At 41.8% G+C, this 10,803-nt stretch overlaps 2 protein-coding genes across 5 annotated transcripts in view; both read right to left on the reverse strand.

Annotated features, from left to right (window-relative positions):
* LOC118420318 (poly [ADP-ribose] polymerase tankyrase-2-like) overlaps window positions 1–4,401 on the reverse strand; it is a 19,771-nt gene extending 15,370 nt beyond the window's left edge. The window contains exons 1-5 of one of the 2 annotated variants that reach the window (XM_035827083.1): window positions 4,109–4,401; window positions 2,896–3,090; window positions 2,220–2,394; window positions 1,751–1,858; window positions 1,038–1,384 (exon numbers count right to left, since the gene is read on the reverse strand). In XM_035827083.1, the coding sequence (XP_035682976.1) occupies window positions 1,171–1,384; window positions 1,751–1,858; window positions 2,220–2,394; window positions 2,896–3,090; window positions 4,109–4,193 (777 nt within the window). In that variant the 5' untranslated portion in view covers window positions 4,194–4,401 and the 3' untranslated portion in view covers window positions 1,038–1,170. Of the gene's footprint in view, window positions 1–1,037; window positions 1,385–1,750; window positions 1,859–2,219; window positions 2,395–2,895; window positions 3,091–4,108 lie in introns of those variants that run through there. The other variant, XM_035827084.1, reaches the window with a different exon arrangement.
* An 801-nt stretch (window positions 4,402–5,202) lies between these two features.
* Window positions 5,203–10,803, reverse strand: part of LOC118420320 (poly [ADP-ribose] polymerase tankyrase-2-like) — a 19,783-nt gene continuing 14,182 nt past the window's right edge. The window contains exons 1-6 of one of the 3 annotated variants that reach the window (XM_035827087.1): window positions 9,331–9,516; window positions 8,623–8,799; window positions 8,232–8,412; window positions 7,329–7,454; window positions 6,997–7,146; window positions 5,203–5,940 (exon numbers count right to left, since the gene is read on the reverse strand). In XM_035827087.1, coding sequence (XP_035682980.1) covers window positions 5,793–5,940; window positions 6,997–7,146; window positions 7,329–7,454; window positions 8,232–8,412; window positions 8,623–8,799; window positions 9,331–9,412 — 864 coding nt within the window. In that variant the 5' untranslated portion in view covers window positions 9,413–9,516 and the 3' untranslated portion in view covers window positions 5,203–5,792. Of the gene's footprint in view, window positions 5,941–6,996; window positions 7,147–7,328; window positions 7,455–8,231; window positions 8,413–8,622; window positions 8,800–9,330; window positions 9,517–10,803 lie in introns of those variants that run through there. The other 2 variants (XM_035827088.1, XM_035827089.1) reach the window with 2 other exon arrangements.

Below are 10,803 nucleotides of genomic sequence, written 5' to 3' on the forward strand. Positions count from 1 at the left end.
AATATGACCCAGGCTAAAGAAGATCTGTCATCATGGAAGATTTCCAACATTGTACGAATGACCTAGTTTGGCTGCTTTTGAGGAAAGAAGACAATAATGCTAAGAGATGGAAAAGGCCAAGAAATCATCATATTTATGACACAAAATGTGTACTTGTTTTATTACTAGATAGTCTACAACAATCAACGACAAAAAGAAATCCAACTGAAAATGTACAAGTGATATCCTTGGCACAGTGGTGATACATTTATAGGTCTGGCTATACCTGGTTGTTCAGTGTAACAAGTGATGTTACAGCTGAAGGACTAGCAAGAGTACAGAGCATCAAATTGCGTTTTACACATCGGGTAGACATTGAATACACGTACACCATACTCTCCAAGCAGAGGTTAGGCTCCGGTTGTTTTTTAACGTTCTTTGTTAGTCGTTTTTATCAGGCTTTCTATTTTGTATTTTATCTTGCTGTGTCAAAACCTGGCTGGCGTACTTCAAGAAAAATGACAAATAGAAAGCCCGATACAAACGGCTAAAAAAACGTTAAAAAGCAGCCGGAGCCTAACCTCTGCTTGGAGAGTAGTATATCATAGGTTAATTGGATACAACAGAACGATAATATTGAAGCACTAGGCTGACCAATAGTAGCAACTTGCAAGGAAACACAAGTAGGTGCCATAGTGGCCTTTCCTTGGGAGACATTTGTCAAAAATCAAATCCTGTAAAATCTAATCCTGGACTACTCTTGACGACCGTTATTTTTTCTACATTGGTGAGAAAGTACGTAGATGATGCCATCACTACAATAATAAGCCTGTTAAGTATTTGGTAATTATATCTTCTTACGTTAATACTTCATGCGATGTGTATGTGTAGTACACATTCAACGTGTTTACTTTTTTCACTAGAGAGCTCAAACAAGGTCATCTAGAGCTGTATGACCTTTTAGACATATTTTTCTTGAAAAACACATTCATATCATTATATGCTTACGCCTTAAGGTTTGATAACATGTAGCTTGCTACTTTGTATGTACTTTATATCTGTAGCGGTATCTTAGCGCTGTCGGAAATATCACCTTCATATCATCAGCAAGATATTCATGTAGCTACATGCGTAAAGTTTGGTAACGTGTTGCTTGTTACTTAGCGGCATCGTGTGCTCAACCATGCTTCATCAAGCAAGATTTATATAGAAATCGGAGGGCCCTTGTTGTTGTTCTGCTACGTACATGTGCAATTTTTTGGCCAATTGGAAGTGGTCTGGCCCCTCGATAGAGCACACGTCATGCCCACAGCACTTCTTGTGTCCGACAGACCAGTGTTGTATCTGACAGTCACGGCTGCAGTAGCGGGTCAGCTTGCACCCGGCACACAGCTTCAGGGTTTTCCTGTAGAGAAGATGTAAACAGGTACAGAAGCTGTTCAGAGATAAATCAGGAAATTTAAAAAAAAAAAAATCGATTTCACGTCGATGAAGGTTAGACATCCAGGTAATGAGATACGCATAAAGCAGTTACTCAAGCAAATGGATATTTTACTGATTATATGAAGACATAACAGGTACAAATGATGTTCAAGGGCTGGGTCAAATTCACAGAAAATCTTTTGATCTCTCAATATGTAGGCTACAAAGAAATCTAGATGGAAACATGTACATACTCCGTTTATGTCAATTGCAACATTTTCACAGAGGATGAGAAAAGAATGGTGCGGAAAACTGTATCCCCGACGGAATTGTCACCAGCAAAACCTACCTTTTTCCTGGTTTGCCACACTTAGGGTTGCAGCATCTCAACAGCTTGGTTCTCCTCGCCTCTTGTATCAGTTTTACACTTTCTTGGTTACCGGCTTCTGTTCCCAACCTAGTGGAAGGTGTGACTCATTTAGGGAACAAGATATATTTTGTACAAATGTATATACGTCTTCTACAACACTCTGAAAAAGTTTCACGATTTACACAAACACACACACAAACAAACAAACAAACAAACACACACACACACACACACGAACACATGCACACACAAACACACACAATGCCATACCATACCCAGGACAAAGGGTACAACAATAGGAAGTTCTGCTGAAGTTAAACTAACAACAAATGTCCGGAAACACAGACACGATACAAGCACATACACACACACCCAAAGCAATACCTCTATTTTTCATTAAGGTAAGAATCGTTCATTCTATAGTCTGACGGAAATGAGGGACACTTACCTCTGGCCTATATAACCGTCGGTCAAATCAGGTCTTGCTCCGAGCTCAATCAGTCGCCGAACTGTGTCGACATGTTTGAAGTGACATGCACCCATGAGTGGCGTGTCATGGAAGCCGTCCCGTATGTCTACTGTTGCACCATGCTGCACCAGCAAGTCCACCACTTCTGTTTTCCCTGTTCAATTTGAGACACAAGCAACACATATTAACTAATCAAGAATCCATGGGATTGGATCCAGCGGGGTTGCATTACCGCTCGGCCACAGCGACATGTACTGTTCGGAGATGAAAATATGATAAATGGTTATAAATCATTGCAATTTCCTTTTTTTTGTGCTCATTCCAGTTCAGGTCTTTACTCTAGCACCTGCTTATCCTAGACTATAGACTTCTTAGCTGATATATATATATATATATATATAGAGAGAGAGAGAGAGAGACTCGGAGAGAGAGAGAGAGAGAGAGAGACTCGGAGAGAGAGAGAGAGAGAGACAGACAGATATAGTTATAGATATGTATATATTACTAGGAACTATTTTGCAAATGAGTTTTTGTATGGCGAAGAGGTCTGCATTACACGATCTAGTCGTGGACTTAAATTACAATGAAAAGTCGTATCTAAATTTAATTCTGAATTTTGCCTTCGATCGGCGTATAATTGTTTCGAATTACCTACCATTGACCGCTGCTGCGTGAAGGGGAGCGCATGCGGCCATGGATCTCTTCACCAAAGACGCCCCCTTGCGGAGCAGCAGCCTAACTAGGTCCAGTTGCCCAGTTCCACAGGCAAAATGCAGTGCCGTGCTTGGTGGTAAGGAAGTGTCATTGCCTGGGCTCCAGTTCTCCAGCGGATCGAAGTCAATGTCTGCACCTGCGTTTGGTGATCCATGGTTGAGTAAAAATGAATTGCACATGCGAGATTTCATAACGATGTCCTGCATATGTTTGTATACAATACAAAGCTTGGTTTGTCAACGCCGTTTACTGTGATGCATTATAAATTTTACTCAAGATAAAGTGGCCCGCAACAGTCGTGCTTAGAGCTGTGTACCTAAAGAAATTTTAGGTACAGATACAGGTACAGGTACACGGGTTTAGGTACAGGTCCGGACCTTTACCTGTACCCAAAGAGGTTATATCACATACAACCTCCTTGCTGTACCTAAACAAGTTTGTAGAGTTTGATCAATCATCGTAAGTTATAAATGTAGCCAACTGTCTTTTATAGTGAGAAATTGCCATCTTTGTTTGAGGATTTAGATAGTCTATTTGAACCTCAAAACAGAGTTTTATCCATTTTCAACTGCAAGATTATCACAATTGTCATCTTCGGTTTGGAATTTACTTATCTTTAGTGTCAAAAATTTGGTGTTCAATAGTGATTCAGTTATTTAGGTACAGGCACACAAATGTTTAGGTCCGGACCTGTACGTAAACAATTTTATTGGTACGGTACAGGTATAGGTTCACAGCCATAGTCGTGCTAGACTTTCCAAGCTCTCATGTAAATTCATTGCCTGAAAAGATCAAAAGGTGTCGCCAATACACTGCATGTACCAGTTATTCACACTTGTGTGCAAATCATTTACATAAGCCCTCTTTTCAAACCCAAATCTGCGCGAAAACATATCATTTACTGCATATTTTGTGCAAGTGCTTGATTTCTGCTGTAAAATGAACGTGTAACCTGGACTTGTGAAGTAAAACAACAGCACTAGATGTGTTGTTGTTGTTGTTGAGTAACCGACCCCTGCAAATGCTAGGAGAAAATTGGACACAGATGTTAGTTAGTCTTTTGACAGTCCCGGTGGTACTGTATTTAGTCCAGGCAAGGATGTAACATTTACAGTGACCTCTGTCCTTATTCTACGATTATGCCCATTACTTACCAGCTTCCAATGCCCTTTTAACGCCTTCAATACAGCCATTCGCAGCCGCACCCAACAGAAATTCATTCGCATCAGTTTCCGCCATTCCGTAAGAACTGCCGCTGTCGGACACCTTTCCACGTGTGTGTTCTGACGATGTGCGAGTCTGATCTGATGACGCGTGGGAGGAAGTTGTTTTGTCACGTGACCTACTGTTTTGACACGTGATCTATTGTCGAACTGCGTAAGAACGCAAAACTTTTGAGAGGATCTTTAGAAACAGAGTATTGAAATATCATGAAAATCTGTTTTGCTATCAGTACGTTTTTTTCCTATACAAGTATTTATCTTGCTTGTAGTGATTGATGCGAAGACATTGCTATCATAACATCCGAGATGTGTGCTTCTTGCGTCTGGCTGCCATCTTGGTACTCCCCAAGGCCCTCCAAGCAGAAGTTTGGTTGATTAGTTACGTATTTTAGGCGTTTTTGTCGGGCTTTCTATTTTGTGTTTTCCTCTTGATTTCCGCCGCTTTTTGGCTGGTGGACTGGGCATGAAGAAGACAGTACAAAATAGAATGTCGACAAACATCATTTAATGCCTAAAACACTTTTAAAAAACAGCCGGAGCCAAACCTCTGCTTGGAGAGCACTATTGTCTTCTGACAGTTTTCTAACAACGTGATCCGCGGAGCCTGGTAGAGGTTAGACCGTTAATATTTTCAGCAGAGGTTACCTTTTTCTTGCTTAATCTTGGCGGTGCAAATGTCAGAGGGTAGTAATATGGACCAATATGTGTGCATGTCATGATGTTTGGAGGACTATGTTTTCGTTGCCTTTGCTTTCAAACAGAAGGTTACCATTACTCTAAAGAAATTCTTTTCTAATAGGATTCCCTGTTTAGTCAGGTTGTTATGATGTCAGTTCTCTCCCTTCTCCCCTTCTGTATATATAACGTTACATGTACATCGAAGATTTCCAAACATTGCACGAATAACCTAATTTGGCTGATTTCAAGGAAAGAAGACAATAATGCTAAGTGAAGGGCAAAAAAATCATATCTACGAGACAAAGGGTGTACTCTAGTTTAGTACTACAGCAATCAATGACAAAAAGTTGAAAATGTATATCAAGTAATTTCTTAGCACAGTGGTGATGATTTCGTTATAGGTTTGGCCACATGGATTTTAGTGTAACCAGCGATGGTACAGCTGAAGGACTAGCAAAACTACAGAGTACAGAGTGCGTTTTACACAACGAGTAGACATTGAAATTAAATACAACTGTATCACAATAGAATAAAAAATGCTGAAGCACTAGGCTGACCAATGCTAACAACCGACAATTGCGCAAGCAGATCATACAAATAGGCGTCTTTGTGTCCTTTCCTTGAGGGACATTTGTCAAATCGAGCGTGTAAAATAACATTCTATTTATACTACATTCTTGACGAGTGTTAATTGGTGAGAAAGTAGATGGTGCCATCAATACAATGAGCCTTTTCATTATCTGTTGAATCATCATATTTTCACACTTCAAGTGATTCGTAATTCCGAAAAAAGAGGAATGGATATCCGTCAGTGCATGCAATATAGATCAGTCGATATCTGACTCGGAGAGCAGCGTAGAGGATCGGGAGGGAAGAGAGGCAAACACAGACGAACACTGTTGAGCAGACAAAGGAAACAGACGGAAGTCGTAACATGTCAAGTCCAATTTCCCCAAGAGAAGACTCTGCAAACTACTCCCAGGACTACTCCGACTCCGATGATGATGATGATGAGTTTGAGGAAGACAATCCAGTATCCAGCTCTGATGAGGACATCCCAGAGGAGATTCCAGACTGAGAGATTCCTGGGGCCAACAGGAACAGGAGCAATAAATCTTGTGTAGTACATGCAATATGATATCAGGGGTGCCTAAGTAATCATACGGTCCTTATGGAAAACATACGATCCACTACTAAGAAACATACGATCTGCATGGAAAACATACGATCCTTACGGAAAACATTCGATCCTTACGGAAAACATACGATCCACTACTAAGAAACATACGATCTGTATGGAAAACATACGATCCTTACGGAAAACATACGATCCTTACGGGAAAACATACGATCCACTACTAAGAAACATACGATCTGTATGGAAAACATACGATCCTTACGGAAAACATTCGGTCCTCACGGAAAACATACGATTCACTGCTAAGAAACATACGACCTGTATGGAAAACATACGATCCTTGCGGAAAACATACGATCCTTACTAATCTTTTGGACCAACGCACGGGTCACGTCATACGTAATCTAATCTCCTTTTTTCCGTGTAGTTGGTACAATAATATGCCGCCTAAGAAGCCAGAATTAGTGTAGGTCTGGGTTTTGGTGTTTGGCAGGATGTGATAAGCCCGTACGCAAAGATATCGTAACGAATAATGAGCAATCCCGAGGCCGCCATAGTGAATCTGCCGCTTGTGTCACGTGGTCCAGCAAATTACTAGTAGTAAGGATCGTATGTTTCTTAGCAGTGGATCGTATGTTTTCCGTAAGTATCGTATCTTTCTTAGTAGTGGATCGTATGTTTTCCGTAAGGATCGTTTGTTTTCCGTAAGGATCGTTTGTTTTCCGTAAGGATCGTATATTTTCCGTCAGGATCGTATGATTACTTAGGCACCCCTGGATATCATGTCCTTATGGGCGACATATTTTTTCTACAAGTAAGGACATTCTTAGTAAGAAATAGCTATATGTTTAAGATTTGTTAACATGTGACGTGATAATTTCTATTATATTTTCATATGCCTGATATGGCTGTAGCGGCATCGTCCGCTCAACAATGCTTCATATGTAAGAGTCATTCATGCAAGGCATGTTATGTCTAGAGTTATGTTTATTGTGCCATGTACTTGAGCATCTTTTGGAAGGGGTCTAGTCCCTCGTCAGGGTACTCGTCATGCCCACAGCACTTCTTGTGTCCGACAGACCAGTGTTGCATCTGACAGTCACGGCTGCAGTAGCGGGTCAGCTTGCACCGGCCACACAGCTTCATGGATTTCCTGTAAAAGACCACACGACAACAGGTAAGCAAGCTATTCAGTGACTCTTTCAAGTTCAGAAAAAGTTTCCTCTTGTGGGCTATAAAGAACATAAATTCTTTGGATGAATAACAACCTTATACGATAATTAAGTATAGCAGGTTTCTAACAACGTCAAGAAAGACAACAAAGCCAAAACCTACCTGTAGCCGGGTTTGCCACATGCAGGGTTGCAGCATCTCAACAGCTTGGACTTGATCGCCTCTTGTATCAGCTTCAAACACTCTTTGCTTCCACGGCTTCCGAATGCTGCCCCCATCTCTGAGTATCTAGAGGAATATGTGACTCACATAAGGAACTAGGCAATACAGACAATAGTTTGCTATATGACAGACAGACGGTCTAAAAGAACGCTACTCTACTCGAAAAAGTTCCAAGTGATGGTTGGCGGTACAAGAGACCCAGTAACAAAAGAAATTACAAGCAAAGGTGTATTATGAGCAAAAAAGACTTAACTTAAGTTAAGGCCTGCTATGGAGGCTACAAGCGATGTATGGTTTTATGACATCAGTTTTCTGTTGTTGTTGGAGCAGTATAAAATATACAGCATGCACACACGCACATGCAGATACACATACACACACACACACACACAGAGACATGTGACACACTCTGAGAGAAAGCCACATACTAAATGTCAAGAAAGAGAGAGACAGAGAGACACTACATTTGGGCAAAGAAGGTACTATTACTAAGCCGGTAGCTTAGATTAGGACAGGGCTCTAGCCAGCGTCCGTTTTTCCATCAATTGACAGTTGGGGACGCCGTCCACGGCCGTAAAAGCCACACTGTTTGTGTTGCTATTGTTATGATTGTTGACAATGTGTGTCGGTGCCCTTTCGCATACGATAATCTCATTAAAACCCGTTTTTCAAGGTCTCAGTTCAGTCTCTCTTTAACTCCTGAAATAGTGTTTTCGCGACAATGGGAATTGGCTGACGGAAAAAAATTCAAGCTGGCTAGAGCCCTGGATTAGGAAGTCTGTCAGCATAAGAATCAATCACTCATTCTAGCTGAGATATATACTAAAAGAATACAACACTTACCTCAGGGCTACCTGATGATCACCGTCGGTCAAATCAGGCCTTGCTCCAAGCTCAATCAGTCGCCGAGCTGTGTCGACTTTTCTGTAGATGCACGCGGTCATGAGTGGCGTGTACTGGAAGCCGTCCCGTATGTCTAACGTTGCACCATGCTGCACCAGCAAGTCCACTATTTCTGTATTCCCTACGCGTGGACAGAATTTGCGACAAAAGACATACAACGTGTCATCACCTCCCTTACACAAAGCAAACAAATAGACAATGTATTATTACTTCTCACCGGCATTGCTTTACAACACCAAAATCTGATTAAAGTTTTTAAAACGTCAAAGATTATTGCAATTTTCTTTATTCGCTCTTTTCAGTTCCTTTGCGGAACTGAAAATTGATCTACCTTGGGTCGCAGCCATATGAAGAGGGGCATATGAACCCCTAGATCTCTTCACCACGGACGCCCCCTTGCGGAGCAGCAGTCTCACGATGTCAACATGTCCGAAGCGGGAAGCGATGAACAATGCTGTGCCACTGCTGGTGATCTCGGTGTCCGGCTTGTCGAAGTCAATGTCCGCACCTGTGTTTGGTGTTCCGCGATTGGGTTTACAGTTTATTTTTTTTAGTAGAACAAATGAGGTTTCATATCTACGGTGATTTTGTTTAATAGGAGATCCTATTCTCCAACTCCAAGCGCGGGGTCATGATTTTTACCGGCTCGCTCCTCTAAAGAAAATCTTGACCACTACTAGTAAATTTTTATCAAAATATGCTTGGAGAATAATCCTAGCTGTGCACAGATGCCAGTCGATAGTAGGCTCAGCTGAGTGGGTGATTTGTTGCACCTCCTTGGTGGCAGGAAACGCTAGTAACCGTATAATTGAGTCCAGACCAGACAAACAAGAAGAAGCCTTTGCTGTCAAAAGCTCTCAAACTCAAGGGCTTGGCAAATGCCTAAAAAAACGTCAAAAGCGAACTGGGGGCCCAACAGCGTGGAGAGTATAGATGATTTTGCTGGAGACACCGACCGACGAAAGGATATCGATGCACCATGTGCGAAAGTGCTACACGTATTTGGTAGATCATGAGAATAAGATTTTGTTCGACTTACCAGCTTCCAAAGCTGCCTTCACGCCTTCAAGCGAGCCTTTCTCAGCAGCATACAACAGAAGTTTATTGGCCTGTTCCGACATTTTGTAAGGACCGTCGACCGTCGTTGTTTACACCACGACCTGGTTGACACCTATCGCGAGTGCTGTCAGGCTGTTTTGTCACGTGGGCTGTTATCTTGTCACATGGGAGGGGGGGGGGGGGCTTACCCAAATATAAAACAATGCTTTAAGCCATTAGAAAGCCTTTCTTGGTGGCTTTTTACATTAAACATGGGTCATTTTTTTAATACTGCAGTAGGAGAAATCCTGCATTTGATGAATCATTCGTAAACAAAATGACTTTTATCCATTTCGAGGGTAATTGCAACCCCCATAAGATAGTGGAATCGTCAGCAGATAGCTGTTTTGAGCCTACAGGACCGATCCAATGGCTCCATTTACGGGGTATATCTGCAGACTGGCTAGAAACTCTTGCAAAAGCGTTTGATGAGAGTGGACAGAGTGGGTTAACATTTGAGTGTGTGGTTTGAAGTTTTAATTCTTCTTATAATGACACATTTGTATCCCTCATTTTCCCATAGGTTCAACGCGTAAAATGTATTTCACTGGGTAACTCTGTTGTCCCCCCGGACCCGTGCGCGAGTATTAAGATACCAGCCAAACGCGATACTCACACACCCAGACGCCCGGATCATAGCTATATCTTCGCATATTTGTGCATCAATGACTAAAAACAAATAAAAAACATATATGAAAACAATTATAATCATCTACAAAATGCTGTAGCGATATAAAACTAGCTTTTTGATACTTCTCTTCTAAACATTTACGTTCTCATGCTGTTCATGTGACAAGAGCTCAGGTGACAAAACAGAACTTTCGAACGTACAAAAAGTGTCCGACAGCGATAGTTCTTTAATAATACAGAATGGCGGAAAATGTGAATGAATTTCTGTTGTATGCGGCTGAGAACGACTCACTTGAAGGCGTTGGAGCGGCACTGGAAGCTGGTAAGTCGAACCAAGTCAACAACTGTAGGCATTTTAATAGTTCATGCATGCTGGATCCGGAATCGCTTGATATACGACCCCGTCCCAAATCTCAAATGTTTATCAGAAGCGGGTCTAACTCAGGGCCTGCTGTAGCATGCTCCTTGGGGGCATGTTGGCCCTAGAGCCGAGGAGTTAAGATGTAAGAGCCCTGGAAACAGCCTGGCAATCAGGGTCAAACCAAGGGGCCCGCTGTAGAATTTCCTTCGGGGCATGTTGGTCCTAGAGCCGAGGGGTTGGCCTGAAACGTGACTGGCATCCAGGCTTGTGTATAATCAAGGAATAACGTCCTTGGTATAGTAAATGATCAGTTTTTTTCTGATTATTTGCCTGGGTTGGTTACGGGTTACGCAATTACGCACATCTTTACCATTGTTGTTTTACTTCACAAGTGCTGTTTACATTGTCAATCAAGGACTTGCA

This window comes from Branchiostoma floridae, chromosome 7 (genome assembly GCF_000003815.2).
Source record: "Branchiostoma floridae strain S238N-H82 chromosome 7, Bfl_VNyyK, whole genome shotgun sequence".
NCBI classification, from domain to species: Eukaryota; Metazoa; Chordata; class Leptocardii; order Amphioxiformes; family Branchiostomatidae; genus Branchiostoma; species Branchiostoma floridae.